General features: G+C 43.2%; 2 protein-coding genes across 2 annotated transcripts in view; both read right to left on the bottom strand.

Moving 5' to 3' along the window:
• Positions 1 to 23,582, bottom strand: part of LOC309564355 (uncharacterized protein) — a gene marked incomplete at its 3' end in the record, with an annotated part of 715,072 nt that overhangs the window by 269,773 nt on the left and 421,717 nt on the right.
• The window catches only part of LOC309563353 (uncharacterized protein), a gene marked incomplete at its 3' end in the record, with an annotated part of 522,832 nt that overhangs the window by 231,777 nt on the left and 267,473 nt on the right, over positions 1 to 23,582 (bottom strand). Inside the window, 1 exon segment of the mRNA XM_082267747.1 lies at positions 14,988 to 15,979. Coding sequence (XP_082123873.1) covers positions 14,988 to 15,979 — 992 coding nt within the window.

Below are 23,582 nucleotides of genomic sequence, written 5' to 3'. Positions count from 1 at the left end.
GGATGGGGACATCTCTCTGGGGGATTTCTGTTACTGGATCCCTCTGTAGGAAACACACACACTGACTGAATACATTGTTTCTATGTCTTTATATCAGAGGATGGGTGTATCTACGTGGATCCTCAATAATCTTCTCTCCTTTAAAAGAAATAAAGTCTCCTCTTACTCGGTGATGTGAGGGTTGGCTGGCCCGCCATCATGAAGTCCCTGTAGAGATCCTTGTCTCTTCTGTATGTCTCTGTATATAAAAAATAGGGGGCTTATGAATCTCGAAAAAAACAAACCTTAAACTTTATCTTGAAAATAAAATATAGACGGCACAGTGCAAAAGTCAAAGCATATATCACCATCACACATGCCTGATGAAGGAGTCAGAGGGATAATAAGACCCAAACATTGGTTTTGGTGGAATAATAACTCCCCTTGATTGGTGTCAATTGGATAAGACTCCATCATTGTCGTTGGTGTAATGAAAAACTCCAATCATTGGTGTTGATAGGATAATAAGACCCAACTATTGCTGTCGGTGGGATATTAAGACCCAATCGTTGGTGTTGGAGGGATAAGACCCAATTATTGCTGTTGGTGGGATATTAAGACCCAATCATTGGTGTTGGAGGGATAAGACCCAATTATTGGTGTAAGAGGGATAATAAGACCCAATTATTGGTGTCGGTGGGATAATAAGACCCAATTATTGGTGTCGGTGGGATAATAAGACCCAATTATTGGTGTCGGTGGGATAATAAGACCCAATTATTGGTGTCGGTGGGATAATAAGACCCAATTATTGGTGTCGGTGGGATAATAAGACCCAATTATTGGTGTCAGTCGGATAGTAAGACCCAATCATCAGTGTTGGTGGGACATTAAGACCCAACCATTGGTGTCGGTGGGATAAGACCCATTTATTGCTGGCGGTGGGATATTAAGACCCAATCATTGGTGTTGGAGGGATAAGACCCAATTATTGGTGTAAGAGGGATAATAAGACCCAATTATTGGTGTCAGTGGGATAATAAGACCCAATTATTGGTGTCGGTGGGATAATAAGACCCAATTATTGGTGTCAGTGGGATAATAAGACCCAATTATTGGTGTCGGTGGGATAATAAGACCCAATTATTGGTGTCGGTGGGATAATAAGACCCAATTATTGGTGTCGGTGGGATAATAAGACCCAATTATTGGTGTCAGTCGGATAATAAGACCCAATCATCAGTGTTGGTGGGACATTAAGACCCAGCCATTGGTGTTGGTGGGACATTAAGACCCAACCATTGGTGTCGGTGGGATAAGACCCAATTATTGCTGTCGGTGGGATAAGACCCAATTATTGCTGTCGGTGGGATATTAAGACCCAATCGTTGGTGTTGGAGGGATAAGACCCAATTATTGGTGTAAGAGGGATAATAAGACCCAGTTTTTAGTGTCTTTGGGATAAAAAGACCCAATTATTGGTGTCGGTGGGATAATAAGACCCAATTATTGGTGTCGGTGGGATAATAAGACCCAATTATTGGTGTCGGTGGGATAATAAGACCCCATTATCGGTGTCGGTGGGATAATAAGACCCAATAACTGGTGTCGGTGGGATATTAGGACCCAATCATTGGTGTCGGTGGGATAATAAGAACCAGTCATTGATTTTGGTGGGGTAATAAGACCCAATCATTGGTGTTGGTGGGGTAATAAGACCCAATCATTGGTGTCGGCGAGATAATAAGACCCAACGATTGGGGTCGGTGGGATAATAAGACCCAATAACTGGTGTCGGTGGGATATTAGGACCCAATCATTGGTGTCGGTGGGATAATAAGAACCAGTCATTGATTTTGGTGGGGTAATAAGACCCAATCATTGGTGTTGGTGGGGTAATAAGACCCAATCATTGGTGTCGGCGAGATAATAAGACCCAACGATTGGGGTCGGGGAGATAATAAGATCCAGTCATTGATGTTCTTGGGGTAATAAGACCCAATAATTGGTGTCGTGGGATAATTAGATCCAGTTATTGATGTCAGTGGGGTAATAAGACTCAATCATTGGTGTCAATGGGATAATAAGACCCAATCATTGGTCTCGGTGGGATAATTAGATCCAGTCATTGTGAAACAAGTGAACCTTGCGCTTATGGTGAATCAATAGTGATAAATATAATAAATAATAAATACAATTAAATATAATGTAATAAATATATGTGATATAAGTTAGCTGCCTGCTGCAATAAAAAAGTGCAAATGCTCTTTTTTTAAAAATTGTTGGTCTGTGATTACAGCGCTGCTATAAAGTGTAGATGTGCATAAATACTCTAAAGTGCCAAAAAATAGGTATTGCTACCTAAAAAATATTCCATAAAGTGCAATAATGCTGTGCTAAAAGAAATATTTCAATAAACCTTATGTGATATCAATAAACAACAAGTGCAAAAATGATTGCTCTTAAGAGTCCAATATATAAGTCCTTTTTCCAATTTATATAGTGCTGGTGCTCATCCGTGCTGCTTGTGGGGTCTCCCCCTTTGTATTCTACTTACCACAATGTGGCTTATATCAAGCAGGAAGGAATCTCCATGATGATCCTTGGAGTCATAAATCCTTGCTAGAGATCCATCAGAATCCTTTACCTCTTAGAGTGTTCCCAAATGTCCTCATAAAAAGAAAAGGCTTTCCATAGTGAAGACCGTTAAAAACTTCAATTTATTAAAACAAAAGACAATGGGATACTCACAAACATGCTATAACAACAGACATATAGATGTGCACTCGGCTCGGTGGTTAGCTGCTCCCGCAGCGTGCGCTTCACCGACCGGATATCATGTGACAGCCCGCTCGGCCAATGGCTAGACGCGTTTCGCTGTTGAACACAGCGTCATCTGTAGCTAGCTAGCCGAGTCTGTCACTATGCTTTAAATAATCATACGTTGTGCGTCTCTTCCGATTATCGCTACTATAATACTTGATTAGTTGGATAATTCACTTAGCTACCTATTGAAATGCTTGCTATTAACTCGTGGCTAAAATCAATTTTAAATTTATGCTGTAAAAAATAGAATTAATGATAACATTAAGATCGTATTGTAGGTCAAATGCACTGCCCTCTAGAGGCTAAATAGAGGAATTGCTCTTTCAGAATAACATCTCTCCCAATTTTGCTATAATACTGCCTTTAAATGAATTTCGTATGTGCCATATTTGCATATATATTACAATCTCATGATAGGGAAAGAATATGTTATATGAATAGATGATATAAGTATATATATATATGTGCTAGTACTTCATTGCAAATACTGTTACCTATGGGTGGACGCTATGATTGTTCCTCTACTATTTATTGTGTGTATGCCACCATACACCTTCCAATGGTATCCAATCTGTATTCGTTTTAGATCTAAAATCTATAGGTTTATTTGGACCAGTTTCAAGCTTATATTTAATATATTCATCATAAATTCATCTACAAACTACCTGTTAAAATATTAAATAATTAAAATCTATAGAAATCTTTAAAAATCATTTATGAAGCAATTAATATCAATCTCAACATTTAGTCCCTTCGGCGTCATGCTATCAAGTTTATGGATCCACCATGTCTCATTCTGAGAGATGGCTCTTTTCATGTTGGTACCTCGCCAATGTTTTTCTATGGTGTCTATACCACAAAATTTCAGTTTGCTGGGATCCTTGTTATGATACATTCTAAAGTGATTTGATAAGCTATGTTTTTTGAAGCCTTTTTTGATGTTTGCTACATGCTCTCTTAATCTTATCCGTAGTTCTCTTGTAGTGCGTCCTATATATTGGAGTCCACATTCACATTCCAATAGATAGGTGACGTGGGTGCTTCTACATGTTATAAATTTGTTTATTTTAAACTTTTGCCCTGTGACTGTGGATTTGAATTCCGTTTCTTTTCTAGACTTGTTATTCTTTTTGCATGTGCGACAAATCACACATTCTCGACATCTGTAATATCCTTTTTGGTCCAAAAATGTTACCATTTTTTTAGGTGGATCAGGGATGTTTTTGGCTATTAGATCTTTTAAAATCGGGGGTCTTCTGTAAATAAAATTCGGTTTTTTTGGTAAAATTTGACTAAAGGTTGGATCTCTCAATAAAATCGGCCAGTGTGTTTTAAATACATGTTCTAATTGTTTGTACTGCCTATTAAAATCTGTACAGAAGGCTAACTGATACGATTTTTGAGTTTTTTTCTTCTTAGTTTGTAAAAGTTCCTTGCGGTCCATATCTGTTACCTTTTTATGAATCTGTTGTAAAGTTGACGACTTGTACCCTTTGTCCTTGAACCTTTCTAATAATATTTGAGATTGTTCTAGAAAGTCTTGTTCAGTATGACAATTTCTTCTGATACGAAGTAACTGTCCTTTAGGTACTGCGGATAGCCATTTAGGATGGTGGTTGCTACTTATTGGAATGTAGCTATTTCTGTCCGTACTTTTAAAATACGTTTTCGTGGCCATCTGATTATTTAATTTAAAGATGGTTAGATCTAAATAGTTAATTTCCATTTTGTTTATATTACCAGTAAAAGAGATTTGATACCTGTTTATATTCAATTGTTCTAAAAACTCTGCCAGTGATTCTTGAGAACCTTCCCATATGATTAAAATATCGTCTATAAATCTCTTGAATCCTCTTAGTTGGGGGTGTGGGTTGCTAAAAATGTATTCCGCTTCCCATTTATTCATGAAAATATTGGCTACTGTGGGTGCGTACTTAGCCCCCATAGCCACGCCTTTGACCTGTTTGTAAAAGTGCTTGTTGTGCCAAAAATAATTATTGCGCCAAAAACTTTATTTACAGAAGACCCCCGATTTTAAAAGATCTAATAGCCAAAAACATCCCTGATCCACCTAAAAAAATGGTAACATTTTTGGACCAAAAAGGATATTACAGATGTCGAGAATGTGTGATTTGTCGCACATGCAAAAAGAATAACAAGTCTAGAAAAGAAACGGAATTCAAATCCACAGTCACAGGGCAAAAGTTTAAAATAAACAAATTTATAACATGTAGAAGCACCCACGTCACCTATCTATTGGAATGTGAATGTGGACTCCAATATATAGGACGCACTACAAGAGAACTACGGATAAGATTAAGAGAGCATGTAGCAAACATCAAAAAAGGCTTCAAAAAACATAGCTTATCAAATCACTTTAGAATGTATCATAACAAGGATCCCAGCAAACTGAAATTTTGTGGTATAGACACCATAGAAAAACATTGGCGAGGTACCAACATGAAAAGAGCCATCTCTCAGAATGAGACATGGTGGATCCATAAACTTGATAGCATGACGCCGAAGGGACTAAATGTTGAGATTGATATTAATTGCTTCATAAATGATTTTTAAAGATTTCTATAGATTTTAATTATTTAATATTTTAACAGGTAGTTTGTAGATGAATTTATGATGAATATATTAAATATAAGCTTGAAACTGGTCCAAATAAACCTATAGATTTTAGATCTAAAACGAATACAGATTGGATACCATTGGAAGGTGTATGGTGGCATACACACAATAAATAGTAGAGGAACAATCATAGCGTCCACCCATAGGTAACAGTATTTGCAATGAAGTACTAGCACATATATATATATACTTATATCATCTATTCATATAACATATTCTTTCCCTATCATGAGATTGTAATATATATGCAAATATGGCACATACAAAATTCATTTAAAGGCAGTATTATAGCAAAATTGGGAGAGATGTTATTCTGAAAGAGCAATTCCTCTATTTAGCCTCTAGAGGGCAGTGCATTTGACCTACAATACGATCTTAATGTTATCATTAATTCTATTTTTTACAGCATAAATTTAAAATTGATTTTAGCCACGAGTTAATAGCAAGCATTTCAATAGGTAGCTAAGTGAATTATCCAACTAATCAAGTATTATAGTAGCGATAATCGGAAGAGACGCACAACGTATGATTATTTAAAGCATAGTGACAGACTCGGCTAGCTAGCTACAGATGACGCTGTGTTCAACAGCGAAACGCGTCTAGCCATTGGCCGAGCGGGCTGTCACATGATATCCGGTCGGTGAAGCGCACGCTGCGGGAGCAGCTAACCACCGAGCCGAGTGCACATCTATATGTCTGTTGTTATAGCATGTTTGTGAGTATCCCATTGTCTTTTGTTTTAATAAATTGAAGTTTTTAACGGTCTTCACTATGGAAAGCCTTTTCTTTTTATGAGGACATTTGGGAACACTCTAAGAGGTAAAGGATTCTGATGGATCTCTAGCAAGGATTTATGACTCCAAGGATCATCATGGAGATTCCTTCCTGCTTGATATAAGCCACATTGTGGTAAGTAGAATACAAAGGGGGAGACCCCACAAGCAGCACGGATGAGCACCAGCACTATATAAATTGGAAAAAGGACTTATATATTGGACTCTTAAGAGCAATCATTTTTGCACTTGTTGTTTATTGATATCACATAAGGTTTATTGAAATATTTCTTTTAGCACAGCATTATTGCACTTTATGGAATATTTTTTAGGTAGCAATACCTATTTTTTGGCACTTTAGAGTATTTATGCACATCTACACTTTATAGATCCAGTCATTGATGTCGGTGGGGTAACAAGACTCTCTCATTGGTGTTCGTGGAATTAAATGCTCCCCAACAGTTGGGTGTCATTGCATATGAGCACAATAAAACCCACCATTGCATTGGATAACTTCTCCATCAGTCAGGACCTTTCTGGGTCAGGCCCAGAGATCCCCCCTTGGCCAACACACCACCACCATACCTGAAGCGTCAGGAGCTGGAAGGAACTGGGTTACCGCAGAGATTTGGACTACATGGTGCGGGAAAGGTGCGTTCCATGCACGCTTCCTACACATAAATGCACTGCCCTTGTGAGATGCACACAAGTGTCATTCTTGTTAATGGCACCCCAAGCACATCTAGCAAATGCAACGCATTTATGGTAACTCGCATGTTACTGCAGTAATGCGCGGTTTAGTATGGCGCAATTTGCAAAAGTAGCGCCTGCACTACTTTTTGCATATTCTCATGCCTTTGAAAGTACACAGTCTATGGCTTTCCAGAGACCAACCCCAGTACAGCCCCCTCATCCAATGTTTTATACATCAGAGGACAGCAGGAAGATGAGGATGTGTGGAGGTGACATGATTACCCCATTCACTCTACTCAGTGTGCTGGGACCCCCTTCTCTCATAATAAGAATAATATTATTACCTGCTCCTCGCTGGCCACTCACTCTCCACATTCACACTCCTTTACCAAGTTTCTTATTTAAAATAAATCTCTCCTAATACTACTTCCGGGCTTCAACAAAATGGCCGCCGTCCATCCGCTCTGAGGTCACTTTTTCTGCTCACTTTACAAACCAGCATCCTCTTCTTGTGTCTCTGTTTCCACACCTAGTGGCTCTAAGCGGCTAGAAAGCGGTCCAATCACGCCACTGGGCGTCACTATGGTAACCAGTAAGCAACCACGTTTACCTTGGCTTTACAGCAGAGCGGAAGTGAAGAGTATTTCCGGTGTGGGCGGAGCACAGAAATGATAGAGAGGAGATAGGTAGATGTATGGTGTTGACGAGTTCATGCTTAGTCCAGTCTGAACTAAAATAATAATTACATCTCAGTACCGAATTATTATTATTATTCTCTGCAGTGAACTCCCAGAGCAGCCAATCAGATTGTAGGTGTCATTGTCCTGGTGCAGATCAGGAAATAAAAGAAGGAAATGTCTGGTTGTTATGGCAACACCTCCCAGCTCATCCTTCTTTCCACATTTTCTAATATAACAGTAGATGAACTCAACTTTCACAAGATACTGTGTATATATATATATATATATCTCAAGTTATGGCTGGTCATATATCTATTATATATCAAGTTATGGCTGATCTTATGGAAGGAGGACAGTTCTCCAGCTGGGATGATATTTATTATATTAGTAGATGTGCTCAACTTTAACAAGAAACTATTATATATATATATATATATATATATATATATATATATATATATATATATATATATATATCAGCCATAACATTAGGACTACCCACCCAATATTGAGTAGGTCCTCTTTTTGTGGCCAAAACAGCCCTGACCCATCGAGGCATGGACCCTACTAGACCTCTGAAGGTATGCTGTGGTATCCGGCACCAAGCCATCAGTAACTTTATGTAGCAATTATCTTCAGTACACTCACCAGCCTCCTCTTTCTTCTTCAATGCTGACACCCGCCCACTGACTATCCCACACTTAGGGATGGCCCCCCTCAGGTCAGGCCCCTTTGACATGAGTTCCTGTACTCACGATACTGTGTTCCCAGGGTCTCCAGTGTCTCCCCCTCTCCCCTCTGTGTATTATGTAGTCCTGTGCCCAGTGCTCTGTATATTATGCAGTCCTGTGCCCAGTGCTCTGTGTATTATGCAGTCCTGTGCTCAGTGCATTATGTAGTCCTGTGCCCAGCGCTCTGTGTATTATGCAGTCCTGTGCCCAGCGCTCTGTGTATTATGCAGTCCTGTGCCCAGCGCCCTGTGTATTACGTAGTCCTGTGCCCAGTGCTCTGTGTATTATGCAGTCCTGTGCCCAGTGCTCTGTGTATTATGTAGTCCTGTGCCCAGCACTCTGTGTATTATGCAGTCCTGTGCCCAGCGCCCTGTGTATTATGCAGTCCTGTGCCCAGCGCTCTGTGTATTATGCAGTCCTGTGCCCAGCGCTCTGTGTATTATATAATCCTGTGCCCATCGCTCTGTGTATTATGTAGTCCTGTGCCTAGCACTCTGTGTATTATGCAATCCTGTACTCAGCCCTCTGTGTATTATGCAGTCCTGTGCCCAGTGCTCTCTGTATCAGGTAGTCCTGTGCCCAGTGCTCTGTGTATTGTGTAGTCCTGTGCCCAGCACTCTGCATTATGCAGTCCTGTGCCCAGCGCTCTGTGTATTATGTAGTCCTGTGCCCAGTGCTCTGTGTATTATGCAGTCCTGTGCCCAGTGCTCTGTGTATTAGGCAGTCCTGTGCCCAGCGCCCTGTGTATTATGCAGTCCTGTGCCCAGCGCCCTGTGTATTATGCAGTCCTGTGCCCAGTGCCCTGTGTATTACGTAGTCCTGTGCCCAGTGCTCTGTGTATTATGTAGTCCTGTGCCCAGTGCTCAATGTATTATGTAGTCCTGTGCCCAGCGCTCTGTGTATTATGTAGTCCTGTGCCCAATGCTCTGTTTATTATGTAGTCCTGTGCCCAGTGCTCTGTGTATTATGCAGTCCTGTGCCCAGTGCTCTCTGTATCAGGTAGTCCTGTGCCCAGTGCTCTGTCTATTATGTAGTCCTGTGCCCAGCGCTCTGTGTATTATGTAGTCCTGTGCCCAGCACTCTGTGTATTATGTAGTTCTGTGCCCAGCGCTCTGTGTATTATGCAGTCCTGTGCCCAGTGCTCTGTGTATTATGTAGTCCTGTGCCCAGCGCTCTGTGTATTATGCAGTCCTGTGCCCAGTGCTCTGTGTATTATGTAGTCCTGTGCCCAATCCATCTTGAGCCTCCAGACGGATGGAAAATAGGTTTTCCATTTGTCTGGATTTCATGGACCACATCAGATCGGAGAGCAGCGGGTGTCAGCGAAGATGTCACTGGTGACATCTGCTGCTCCTTAGAGGTACATGGAGCATCTGATCAGGTCCACCTGAGAAACTGACAGGCAGACCGGATCGGAAAGCCCGTGTGAAAGGGGCCTAGGCTAAAACTGACCTTTTGCTCAGCCCTGCTGTCCTCATCCTGTAAAACACTATAGGGGTTGATTTACTAAAGCTGGAGAGTGCAAAATCTGGTGCAGCTGTGCACGGTAGCCAATCAGCTTCTAACTTCAGCAGGACTTACCCCAAAAGGGGAAGGTCCACTCTTTCTCCTCCGTAACATTTAGGGCATCATTTTTTGGGGGGAAATTGGTACCTTGTTTTGACAGGTACCCGCTCCCTCACTTCCAGTCAGATTACTATAACCTGAGCAGAAGTCTGGCCACCCTCCGTCCTGGAAAAAATGACAAAAAGAGGGGCGCACCGACCTAGTGCATTACCACTAAAAACATTTATTAAAATAGTAAAACGTATAAAATATACTCACAAAACAAGTGTGAATACACACATCGACATAATGAATATAAAGTCTCCAAGGTAAAAACACAATACACGTTAGGAGGGGAACCCTTGGGGGAATCAAAAATGGAGAAAGATCTGGGAGACTTGGTTGATGATAGATTAGGCAACAGCATGCAATGTCAAGCGGCGGCTGCCAAAGCCAGCAGATTATTAGCATGCATAAAGAAAGGGATGTATTCCAGAGATAAGTCTATAATCCTTCCACTTTATAAAACTCTGGTCTGACCGCATCTGGAGTATTCCGTCCAGTCCTCAGGAGGGATGTGTTGGAGCTGGAGAGAATCCAGAGAAGGGCAACTAAACTGATTAGGGGATTGGAGGACCTTAATTATGAACAGCGTCTGCAATCGCTTAATTTATTCTCCCTGGAGAAGAGACGTCTGAGAGGGGACATGATAGCAATTTATAAATATCTCAATGGGGATCTCAGCTTAGAAAAAAAGCTGTTCTGTCGAAGGGATTGCATGAGGACTCGAGGACATACAATGCGATTAGAGGAGAAGCGTTTTAACCTCAGGCAACGTGGGGGGTTCTTTACTGTTAGGGCTACAAGATTGTGGAATTCTCTACCACAAGAGGTGGTTTCTGCGGGAAGTATGGTGGCTTTCAAAAGACTCTTAGACGTACATCTCAAGGATCAGAACATTCAGGGGTATGAGAGAGGATTACAGCCACACACACCTACACAGGTTGAACTGGATGGACTATTGTCTTTATTCAACCTCACCTACTATGTAACTATGTAAGGTGGCCAAGGCACTGCGTGATGCTGGATTGCATGCAGTGAACCGCATGGAGCTTCTATGGTTAGGCTGACGCATTTTGAGGGCGGGCCCCCTTCCTCAGAGCCAAGAAATGCTGCTTTGTCCCGCACAGCCTTCTGGGACATGTCACAATGTCACCAATAAAATAGTGCAGTGTGGCTTGCACATGCACAGTGAGCAGCCGGCTGTGAAGCTGCAAGCAGTCACAACTGGCTGCCCACACTTCATATGCTGGCACCAAGGACTGAAGCCCAGTAAAGAAATTGGCCAGGTGAGGGCATTGCTGGATCCTGGGGCAGGTGAGTGTCTATTAAAAGTTAGCAGCTACAGTTTTTGAACGGATGACTGGACAACCATTTTACAGTGGTTGTAAAGGCTCAAGGTTTTTTACCTGCATTCTATGCAGCAGCCCCACAAATAGTTACCTGAGCCCCATCGCAATCCATTACAAGAGCCTCGGCTCTCCGGGGACTCTCCCTCCTCATTGCCTAAGACAGCAGCAGGAGCCATTGGCTCCTGCTGATGGTAATCACAGCCAGTGAGCCAATGAGGAGAGAGAGGGGGTGGGCTCAAGCTGCTAGAATGGACACACAGAGTAGTGGTTTCGGGAGCAAGCCTGCTTGGGTGCCCCCAGATCAAGCAGCTTGCTCTGGGGGCACTTGGCAGAAGGAAGGGGCAAGTTCAAACCCATTACACAGAGCAGGTAAGTATAATATGTTTGTTCGTTTTTTTTTTTTTTAATCTGCCTTTAATATCACTTTAAACTTTGACAGAAAAAAAAAAAAACTTCTATGAGAGTCTAACTGCTACTTCAACTATATGGTGCATCTAGCGGTACAGGCATTTAGGACAGTATGTACTTAAAAACAAATGTTCTTTTACACCTCCCAGATGATTGCATCTGTGTATAGAAAAGCTAAGCGCGGGAGTGCTGGTGTGAATGAGGCCTTAGGATCCTTGCACAAGGAACCATTATGCTTTGGGGTGTCTCTCCTGGCATCTTATTTTGCAGAGATCCATAGCTCAGGTGGGAGATCCTGTCCATAGGACAACTATTAGTCATGAATTCCACGAATCTTGCCTTTATGGAACAGTAGCATTAAGAAAGCCATAAGAAGTCCCATTTGCAGTTTTGGAGAAGCCAGCAAAGGTATAGAAGAAGGTGTTCTGGTCAGATAAGACCAAAATTGAACTTTTTTGGGTAAAAGCAAAACCCTATGTGTGGTGGAAAACTAACACTGCACATCACCCTGAACACGCCATCCACACCGGTAAACATGGTGGTGGCAGCATCATGTTGTGGAGATGCTATTCTTCAGCAGGGACAGGGAAGCTGGTGAGAGTCGATAGGAAGATGGATGGAGTCAAATACAGGGCAATCTAAAGCCCCGTACACACGCGTCGAAAATCAGCAGGGAATTTTCGTCCGACGACCGATCTGCCGATTTTCGGCTTGTTAGTATGATGCTTCCAACAACCAACTCCGAATTTTCGGCCGAAAAAAATCTGGTGTGCAGGCTATAACATTTTTGTCCGCAGTCAAAACACGTCCGATTTTCCAGGAGGCGGGACTTTGTAGGACAGCCTATCCGCCGGGTAAGCAGAAGAACTCGGCTTTTTGTAATCATGCAGCGCTGCAAGTGTAAGACACAGCCACTCCCATCCTCCCGATCCTCTCAATTCTGCCCCCCCTGCTGATGACAGAAGGAAGCAGACCGCTTCGGCGGTTCAGATTAATGGGGGCACGCACACTGGTCAATCAGCATTAATGGGGGCACGCACACTGGTCAATCTGCATTAATGGGGGCACGCACACTGGTCAATCTGCATTAATGGGGGCACGCACATGGTCACTCTGCATTAATGGGGGCACGCACATGGTCAATCTGCAATAATGGGGGCACGCACATGGTCGCTCTGCATTAATGGGGGCACGCACATGGTCGCTCTGCATTGATGGGGGCACGCACACTGGTCGTTCTGCATTCATGGGGGCACGCACATGGTCGCTCTGCATTAATGGGGGCATGCACATGGTCGCTCTGCATTAATGGGGGCACGCACACTGGTCAATCTGCATTAATGGGGGCACGCACATGGTCGCTCTGCATTAATGGGGGCATGCACATGGTCGCTCTGCATTAATGGGGGCACGCACATGGTCGCTCTGCATTAATGGGGGCACGCACATGGTCGCTCTGCATTAATGGGGGCACGCACATGGTCGCTCTGCATTAATGGGGGCACGCACACTGGTCGCTCTGCATTGGATGGGGGCAAGTTTTGGGGAATGCCTTTTTTTTTGTTGTTGGCGTTCTGTATTTGGAATTTGACGGTCACTTTTCCGGACCTCGGACTGAATGGAAAATTTGTAAGTGGACCTTTCAAGTTTACATTTGAGTACCCCTGGTCTATCACATAAAATGCGCAAAAATACATTTACGTTTTTGGTTGCAACATGACAAAATGTGGAAAATATCAAGGGGTATGAATACTTTTTCAAGGCACTGTAGGTAGATGCAGCATCGGTGCGATGCTGCATTTATCTCCCACCGGCTCTAACACTGAGAACCGAGCAACCTAACACTGCCAATCGCTCGGTTCTGACAGCTCTCTGCTGTGACCCCCCTCCCCCCCGCGCTCACTGGAGCTCTGGGCTGTGGAGGGTGCCGGTCCAGGCATGCAGGCAGAGCCTGACTTCATTGTCGCAATCTTGCCCGAGCCAGCCCACTGTCTGCTGAAAACAGGTCACACGAGTGCAGAGCGAACTGCACTCCTGTGAACCACAGGAGAAGTACAGCCAAACGAGCCTTGGCTGTACTACTCCTTTGATTGAACAAGCTGAAATTAGAGGCTGATTGGTTACTGTGGCAGATCCAACCCAGGCAGGGGCTTTTGGGGGGGACTGCAGGGTAGCCTCTTTCCTACTGACTACAGGCCCTGGCATTTGAGGGAGCTACAAGTGTTCAGGAAGATGTCATGTTATATAATGCAAGATGACATTACCAAATTTAACAGTCAAGGAAGCCATGATGGTCTCTGCCAACTTGAAACTCAGTGAGAAGATGTATGTGAAAAGAAAGCTGGTTAATGAGATTTAGACAGCCCTGGGCCTTCTTGTATACTGGAGCCGAACTGTCTGGGAAGGATTGGCTTGTCTAGGTGACTAGTTGTTAATTAGCTTCCTGTTTATGTTAGCTGTTCATTAGATGTATTGGCATTACTGTTTACAGTTTACATTGTTTAGGATAATGCGATCGAGCTCTTACCTGATCTTGTGTGGTATATAATCTGTGTGAATTTACAATAAAGTCTGTTCCAGTTTGCACCTAAGCTAGTGTCACCTAGTTCTTGGGTGCAATGCTCAGCTATAATACCTGCTTCCAGAGTGAAGGAATCTGTATCTTGGTGGAGGGTGCCAAGTGGTTCTTCTGAGTTACTACGCAAAGCTGCACCAGATTCAGTGTTCACCAGTTTTAGTACATATACTCTTCCTACACAGAGTGAGAGTCAAGGCAGTAGCCTTGTTTTGCTGGAAAGAAATGTATGCATGCAGAGTGGGATAGAGGGTGATAGGTAGAAGGGCTGCCAATGCTGGTTGAAATAGCTCTGGCTCAGAGGCACTGTGTTGTCAGTCTCTAACAAGTAGTAAGGGGCACACTGTATTTCTGGCAGGTAAGCAGAGAAATTTTCTCTACTTGCAGCATTTTTAAAGGAGTGAGATGGGGGGAAATGTGCATGTATTGGAGAGGATGTGCTGAATATATTTCCTTGATTTTTGCCCTGACATACACTAAGTTTTTTAATGTAGTAGTAGTAGTGAGAAAATAATGTACACACAAATACAGGATAAGAATACAATAAACATTTTTACTTATACTTTAAGTTTTGATATAAAAAGAGCTAGTTCAGCATCAATTTGGTGCAATCAGTTAAACCCTCAACCTTCAGTGTTTCAACTTGACCACAAGACATAGGAGTCATCTCATGACAAAGATGATGAGATCTAGAGTCACCGTTCAAAGATCTAAAAACATGCCTTCTATCCCGTGTGCACACGCTGATGCCTGATCAGGCAGATCTTCCAGGAAAAACATTTCCCGCACTCCGAACAGGAAAATGGTTTTTCTCCGGTGTGAGTTTTCCGGTGCGAAGTAAGATTTGCCGAGGTGGAAAAACGCCTTCCACAGTCAGTGCAGGAATACGGCTTCTCTCCGGTGTGACTTCTCTGATGTGTAATGAGATTGCTTTTCTGAGTAAATAATTTCCCGCACTCTCGGCATGAAAAAGGCTTTTCCCCCATGTGACATATTTGGGGTTTCGCCAGTCCATCTTTGTCAGGAACATATTTCCCTAAGTCGGGCAAAGAGCACAGCTGCGTTTTCTTATGTGTTTTAAGACTGGACAAGTCTCCGAAACATTTCCCACATTCAGGACATGAATACGGCTTCTCCCCTGTGTGTGTCCTCTCATGTCTTTTAAGACTATACGACACAGAAAAACATCTCCCACATTCCAGACAGGTAAATGGCTTCTCTCCCGTGTGTACACGTTGATGGTCCATCAAAGCTATTTTCCGGGGAAAACATTTTCCACATTCAGTACATGAAAATGGCCTCACTCCGGCGTGAATTTTCTGGTGCATTGTTAAAGAATATTTCTGTGTAAAACATTTTCCACATTCGGGACATGAAAACGGCTTCTCCCCAGTGTGCGTTCTCTCGTGTTTAATAAGAATGGACGATAGGGTAAAACACTTCCCACACTCTGAACATGAATAAGGCTTTTCCCCCGTGTGATTTCTTTGATGCATCTTAAGATGAGCTTTACAAGAGAAAATTTTCCCGCATTCAGAACATGAAAATGTCTTCTGTGTGGAGGAACCAGATGACAGATCTGGACTATGAGGTGTTGGATGGAGATTTTGGGTAATGGGGTTTTCTTCTGAAGAATTCGATGTGATGTCCTCATCTTCTGTTTTACCGAATGTAGAGATAACAGCAATATTTTCAATGCCATAGTTTCTGTGTTGTCCACCTATGGGGAATAAGAAGTGACAACTATTCAAGTGTATGTCAAGCCAAATCCTTATATTTGGGTAGGAATCGTTCTATTGCTGTCAGTGTTGCTATTGGAGAGTTTCTTTACCACTTCAAATCCAGGCCTTTTTTGACACTTTTTGTTTAAAATCTGTATTTTTTTGTTGGAAAATTACTTAAAACTAGGAATGCACCGATCCGATATTCGGATCGGATATCGGCGCCGATATGGCCATTTTAGATGGATCGGGGGATCGGTAACATTGACCGATCCACTGGCCGATCCGGTTTTTGCTTGGTAACGGCTCAGCCATCCCTCACTAGGTGGAGTAGTAGTATGGGATTGGAGCCGCTACTTCCTGTATAGTCCCGGCTCACAGGCGGAGTGATATCAGATGCACTCCGCCTGTGAATGGAGGAGCCGTACACATGAAGCAGCGGCTTTGCTCTGTACTGCAGCCGCTTGCTTTGTGTGTAGCTCCGGATCGGTTCCGGTATCGGCAATTTCACAACGCCAGATATCGGTATCGGGTCCAAAAAAGTGGAATCGGTGCATCCCTACTTAAAACCCCCCAAACATTATATATTTTTGAAAGCAGAGGCCCTAGAGAATAAAATTGGGGGTGTTTTTTTAAATACACTTTAATGAATTATAGCTGTGTTCAGTGACAGGGGACCGCGTTGTTTGCAGGGAATGAAAACAACTAGATCACCCCACCAACATTATTGCGATAGAGGCTTCTTCTAAAGTATTCATGCGTTGGTATTTGGTGCCGTCCAGAATAGCTAAATTTGCACCACAACTCTCAGCACTCTGTTTTTGCGGCTGTTCGGAGGTTGGTACCCACTTTCACACCTGGTGGCTATGCCCGATTGTTTCCTCTTTTTGGGGAGAAGTCTTTCGACTGGCCTCTAAGCTGTTTGATATGCCACTACTGCCAGACCCAACCATTCTTACACACACTCAGTTTAAACTCATTATGCAACTCTTAACAGCCGCTAAACAGACTATTGTCAAAGCATGGAAATCCTCTTCCTTAAACTTTTGTGAAACGAAACAACGAGTCAACATTTTCGATGATACATGCCAAGATGTCGGCCTTGGATAATGGCACTTTGAATAAATTCGACATTCTTTGGAAACCTTGGATTTCCAAGATGCTTCCCCCAGACTTCAATGAAGCTGTTTTACTTTCTTGGTAACATTCCTCCTCATCCTATTATATGGTTTCCTTCTGCCTTGCCTTATTCCCGATAATTGTTCCCACTTCTTTTCTCCATCTTCCACTCTTTTTCCTTTCTGGCGTTCTTGCCTTCTGTTTTCTTCTCCTTCCCTCTATTTCTTTATTATTTGGTTTATGGTAATCTTTCGATACAACAATTTACTTTCTCTATTAGATTTAAATCCTCGTTTATTTTGAACAATTGGATGACTATATGTCATGCTATATTAGGCTGTTCTTCATACGTTTTATGAGATACTTTTATTAGTCAAGATATGTAACTTTTTCAAAGATCCTTTTTTGTGGAAGGTTCCCATTACCTGTTCTCCTTCTGGGTCACAGCTTGAACTCATTAGGGGTGACCCATAGGGAGGACACAGACACGATATTCCTTCCCCTGATGACGTCATACGTTGATGACGAAACACGTCGGGTCACGTGCTACGTCACTTCCGCATCCCGGAACGCAAACCGGCTGTATCGCCGCGAATACATGTACCAGCCGTTACTTCAATTCTAAGATGTAGGTGACTACTTTTTTTCATTAAATATCACTCTGCTTACTACACTATGAGCCTCCCCTTCATGTTTTATGCCGCTCACTGAGACCACCAGGATTCCGATGAACACATAGGAGACACCCACACAGCCCCTCCAATACAGTGGACTTGATCCTGCAACACCTATCCCAAAGCCCACAAGGGATCTGTGATCAGCCAAGGAACCACTTACACACGCTAGACCTTGTGGGGTCACCTGGTAAGTTGGCTGTACATTTGGTGAAGGATTCTCCCCTATGCTTGCATGTGGAATCTTATCTTACTGAGCACTGGCACTTTCTCCAGAAAGCATATACAAGGATTGTCTAAATAATAGTGAAGAACATTTTACACCAGCACTTTCTTGCACTTTTAGGCACCAAGGATTGTGGCAATAATACTAGCACTTGGCACTTAAAAGGACTTTTTGTTTATAAGTTGTATTTGAAGCACAGCCACTTTATCCTTATTCTAGCATATTGCCCACTAACAGGCCAGATTTGAGGTATTACCTTGGGTAGATGCAGACTAGAATACTGCAATCACTGAGCAGCAAAGGAGATCACTTGTGATGTAATTTAGTTATCTTGCAAATCTGGCCTGTTAGTGGGCCCCGAGGACCGGAGTTGAGGACCACTGATTTATTATACTTATTAACTGTTCATTATTGCTCATTGACTTTCTCTATATCTTGTATAGCATTTGCCCACTCTATATTTGGACTCTATCATCTTTACATTTTTTGTTGTATCCTTTTTACACTTCTGTTCTATCTATTGTATGTACATAACTCTAATAAAATACTTTGAATGAGAAAACAACTAGATCCCCATTAAAAGTAGCGCACAGGACACACACAAACACTTCTTAGGCACACATTTAATCCCTTTATCACCCTACATGTTAATCTCTTCCTGATCAGTGTCATTAGTACAGTGACAGTCAGGGGCTGACTGTCAACTTTCAGCCCAGGGGGCAAGTACAAACCAGCGGCCCATGGTGCAGCAACTCGGCCCCCCTCCCACTCTCCCTCTTCCCGGCCTCCTCCTGACCCCCATTCCAGGCTGAAGCTCCGCTCCCGGTACTCTACTCACTGGCCGAATACGGTTTACCGACCTGGCCAGCAGGGGTGGTTGGGGGGGAGCTGGGACAGCTTGGTCAGGGCTGGCAGGAGGAGGAGAGTCTCTGCTCAGACACAGCTTACACCATCAATGCTGGGGGGGGCGGTAGACCTGCGCTCTGTCCTTGTCTTCATCCCGCACTCAGTAGGTCAGCTTTTACTTCCCTTCACTAGGAATCCTTTAGGTATGTCTGTGGCAGAAATGGTGTATCCTTTTTATGGAGCATCAGAGTGGCCCAGGCAATTGCCCCCCTGGCCCAGTCCTCCCCTGGTGACAGTGTATAGTATTAGCACTGATCACTGTAATAATGTCATTGGTGATGTCATTGGCAGTTAGTTCCCCCTCGGTGTCAGTTTTGTCAGATTGCCCATCCCACTATCTCAGTCCCATTATAATTTGCTGATCGCCACCATCACTAGTATAAAAAAAATAAAAAAACAAAAAATGTAAAAAATTCCAGTATATATCCCATAGTTTGTAGAGGTTATAACTTTCACACAAACCAATATACAATTACTGGGATTTTTGTTTTAGCCAAAGACGTGCAGCAGAATACATTTTGGCCACGATTGATTAAAGATATTGTAAAGTCTCAAGGTTTTTCACCTTAATGCATTCTATTCTAAAACTTCTGTGCTGCAGCTGCCCTCAGAGCCCCTCCTTTTTTTTTTTGTACCACAGCCCATGCGACTCCATCCGCTGTCTCTGCCATCATTGGATAGATTGATAGCAGCAGGAGCCATTGGCTCCCGCTACTGTCAATCAAATCCAGTGATGCGGGGGGCTGAGCCAAGTCCCGCTGTCTGTCAACAAAGCAGCTCTCCATGGGGGCACCCGATGCACCGAAAAGGCACCCCAAAGGAGGAGGATTGGGGCTGCTCTGTGCAAAATCCTTGCGCAGAGCAGGTAAGCATAACATGTTTGTTATTTTTAGTTAAAAAATTCAAACCTTTACAATCACTTTAAGGCCCCTTTCACACTAGCGCACCGTTCAGATCCGCCTGAAAAACGGACATTGAGACTGACATCTGGGTCGTTCCAGTCCCCGATCAGCTCTATGGTCAGCCAGCAGAACCACCGGCTTTACTCACAGGTTCCCCAGTGGGACGGGAGAGCCAGCCTGGAAAAGCCTTAGAAGGCGGGGAGGAACGACCCCTCCTGCCACTTGTTAACCACTTTACCTCCGCTCACATGGAGGCTACTGCGGCAAAGTGCCGCGATCCCGTCCAGCGACGTAGACCTACGTCGCTGGACTCCGACCCTTGTGGGCAGCGCTCGCGCGCCGCCGGAGGCTCGCTCCCGCTGTGTTCATTCACAGCGGGAGTCGGGCCAGCGGAGGAGCAGCGGCGATTGCCGCTGCTCTGCCCCGATCGTCGGGGATTGAGTCTGGAGATCCGCCCGCTGTGTGTAAACACAGCGGGCGGATCTCCATAGTGACAGGGACTGACAGATCGGAGTGTTTAGCATAGCTGGACATCCGATCTGTCCTTCTGTCACACAGTCACCTCCCCCCCCACACGTCAGTAAGCACCAGGCATACATTAACCCCTCCCTCTCCAATAAAATTAACCCCTTCCCTGCCAGTGTCATTTTTACAGTAACAGTGCATATATATAGCACTGATTACTGTAGAAATGTCACTGGTACCCCCAAAAGTGTCAAAAATGTCAGTCAAGGGTCCGATCTGTCCGCCGCAATGTCGCAGTCCCGCAAAAAAAAAAAATCGCAGATCACCGCCATTACGCGTTAAAAAAAAACACCAAAAATGACAGAAATCTTTCCCTTAGTTAGTAAACGCAATAACTTTTGCGCAAACCAATCAAAATACGCTTATTGCGATTTTTTTTACTAAACATATGTAGCAGAAAAAAAATTGGCCAAAAATTTTAAAAAAATTTGATTTTTACATTTTTTTGGGGGGAATTTCATATAAAAAAAATGTGAAAAATATTGTTATTTTTTCAAAATAAACGTTCTTTTTTTGTTTATAGCGCAAAAAGTAAAAATCGCACAGGTGATCAAATACCACCAAAAGAAAGCTCTGTTTGTGGGAAAAAAAGGACGTAAATTTTGTTTGGGTACGGCGTCGCACGACCGCGCAATTGTCAGTTAAAGTTGCACAGCGCCGAATCGCAAAAAGTGGCCTGGACGGAAGACAGCAAAATCCTCCGGTGGTAAAGTGGTTAAAGCAATCCAGCAGCTAATAAGCTGCTAGGATTGCTTTTACAAGAACACTGACCAATGGCTGAAAAGAAAACGATACCCAGATGAAGCCTGCAGCAGGCATCATCCCGGTATAGCCACTGAAAGTCTACAGGTACATTGAGGTAAAATTGGAAGCTCATTTAAACTCTAAGGCTAAACCTTCTCCCAACCCCATTCTATTTAACACTGTAAAGAAAAGATCTGTATACTTACCTATTCTGAAGTCGCTCCAATCACATGATCAGCTCTTTGGTAAAACATTGTCCGCAGGACAGCAAGTGAGGAAGAATCTCTCTAAGGGAGCCCGTGGTTAGCAGGTAAATCCCCCTTAGGGGGTGCTAACCCTTCCTCACACTAAAAACAAAAAAAAGTTGACTGGACATACATATGAAATCCTTTGCATTAAAAAAAAAAAAAAAAAAAAATCAGGATATTGTTTTCATGTCAATTTAGGTCAATGTCTTGAAATACAAATGCAGGCTTCAAGATCAAGAATTTATAATTTTACAGGTAGCTGATTTACCAACCTAATAGCTTGTTCTGGAAAATGTCAAACATCTCTGTAAAAAACATTTTAATTAGCCCAATTATTTTATAAACCATAACTGTATTTAGCGATTACTACTCCCTAGTGCTGATTACTGTAGGAACGTCCTCCTTTTTAATCCTAACATGTCCTTTGATGTCTCTGAGTCCGTCCGGGGGGCGGTGAATAAAGATGAGAATGAAGCCCCCTGTACTGAGATATATGAGAGACCCCAGAGAGTGTGTGTGGGGGGAGACTGGTCACGTCTCTTGGCTGGTAACACACAATGACATGATGTGAGGAGGAGAGCCGGAGTCTAATAGAGGCTGATGGCTCCTGACCCCCCCATTGGGCACATACTGTCCCCCCATTACTGTCTACTGACAGAGGAGGGGGGGAGAAGAAGAGATTGTTGTAGTGACTGAACAAGGAGAATCTGGGACTCTTTTCTGGATTGAGACTGCATGGACACCCAAGGGACGAAACGTGTTTGGCGCCAAAGTAGCTTTTCTAAATTCAGTGTTTAATACTCAACTATGCTGATATATTGAGGAATTTCCTGTTCTTCATCCTTTTTCATTAGTACTTATAGTTCCTCCTCTTCACTTTTGACCTCTGTCTGAGTGGCTCTGGTGTCTGTGAATAAAGATGAGAGTGAAGCCCCCTGTACTGAGATGTATGAGAGACCCCAGAGAGTGTGTGTGGGGGGAGACTGGTCACATCTCTTGGCTGGTAACACACAATGACATGATGTGAGGAGGAGAGCCGAAGTCTAATAGAGGCTGATGGCTCCTGACTCCCCCACTGGGCACATACTGTCCCCCCATTACTGTCTCCTGACAGAGGAGGGGGGAGAAGAAGAGATTGTTGTAGTGACTGAACAAGGAGAATCTGGGACTCTTCTCTGGATTTACTGTTGATTCCTCACCTGTGCTGATCTCTGGAGTGATTTCCTCCTCTTTAATCCTCTCAAGTCCTTCTTTCCCTTTCTCAGTTTTGATGTCACTCTGAGTCTCTCCGGGATCTGTGAATAAAGATGAAAGTGAAGCCCCCTGTACTGAGATGTATGAGAGACCCCAGAGAGTGTGTGTGTGGGAGACTGGTGACATCTCTTGGCTGGTAATACTTACCTGTGCTGATCTCTGGAGGAGTTTTCCCCTCCTTACATGGATCATCACATCTCACATATGACTCTTTTGTTTCTTCTTTCACTTTAACTCTTAAAGCTTCTTTCTTAAAAATACAAATATATTACAAGAATTCACTATGAATTGTATAAATTGTTTAGTATATTCAATAAAATGTGAATGCAAGTTACCTGATCCTCCTGAGGGATCTCCTGATCTTCTTGTGTGGATTCCCGGGAATACAGAGGACGGGGAGATCTCTCTGGGGGATTTCTGTTACTGGATCCATCTGTAGGGAACACATACACTGACTGAATACATTGTTTCTATGTCTTTATATCAGAGGATGTGTGTATCTAGGGGGATCCTCAATACTCTTCTCTTCTTTACAAGAAATGAAAGTCTCCTCTTACCCGGTGATGTGAGGGCCGGCCGATTCTCCATCATGATCTTCATGTAGAGATACTCATTTCTTTCCATATACTCCAACTTTTCTGTATATGAAATATAGGGGGGGGGGGCTTATAAAGCTCACAAAGTCATAAAAAACAAAAACAAACCTTAAATTTTATCTTGAAAATAAATATAGATGGCACAGTGCAGTTGGTCTCCTCTCTGTCTCGGAGGGGATGGTTCCATTAACAGAAGTTAAAGCATATATAGCTATCACACATGCCTGCTGATGGGGTCCTGTGTTGAATGTTGAAATTCACGGCTGTGATCACTTTAAGGCTTCATTCACATGTCAGCATTGCGATCGCGGGCAGAATCACCGCGATTCTGCTCGCGATCCGGAAATCATTGCAAATCGCGGGATGCCTGTGCGTTGCACGTGATTTGCAATAGCACCCCAAACGCTG

The sequence above is a fragment of the Pelophylax lessonae genome (genome assembly GCF_965119305.1).
Source record: "Pelophylax lessonae genome assembly, chromosome: 9".
NCBI lineage: Eukaryota > Metazoa > Chordata > Amphibia > Anura > Ranidae > Pelophylax > Pelophylax lessonae.
The sequence above is the reverse complement of the archived record's forward strand: the minus strand, read 5'-3'. Positions and strand labels throughout refer to the sequence as shown.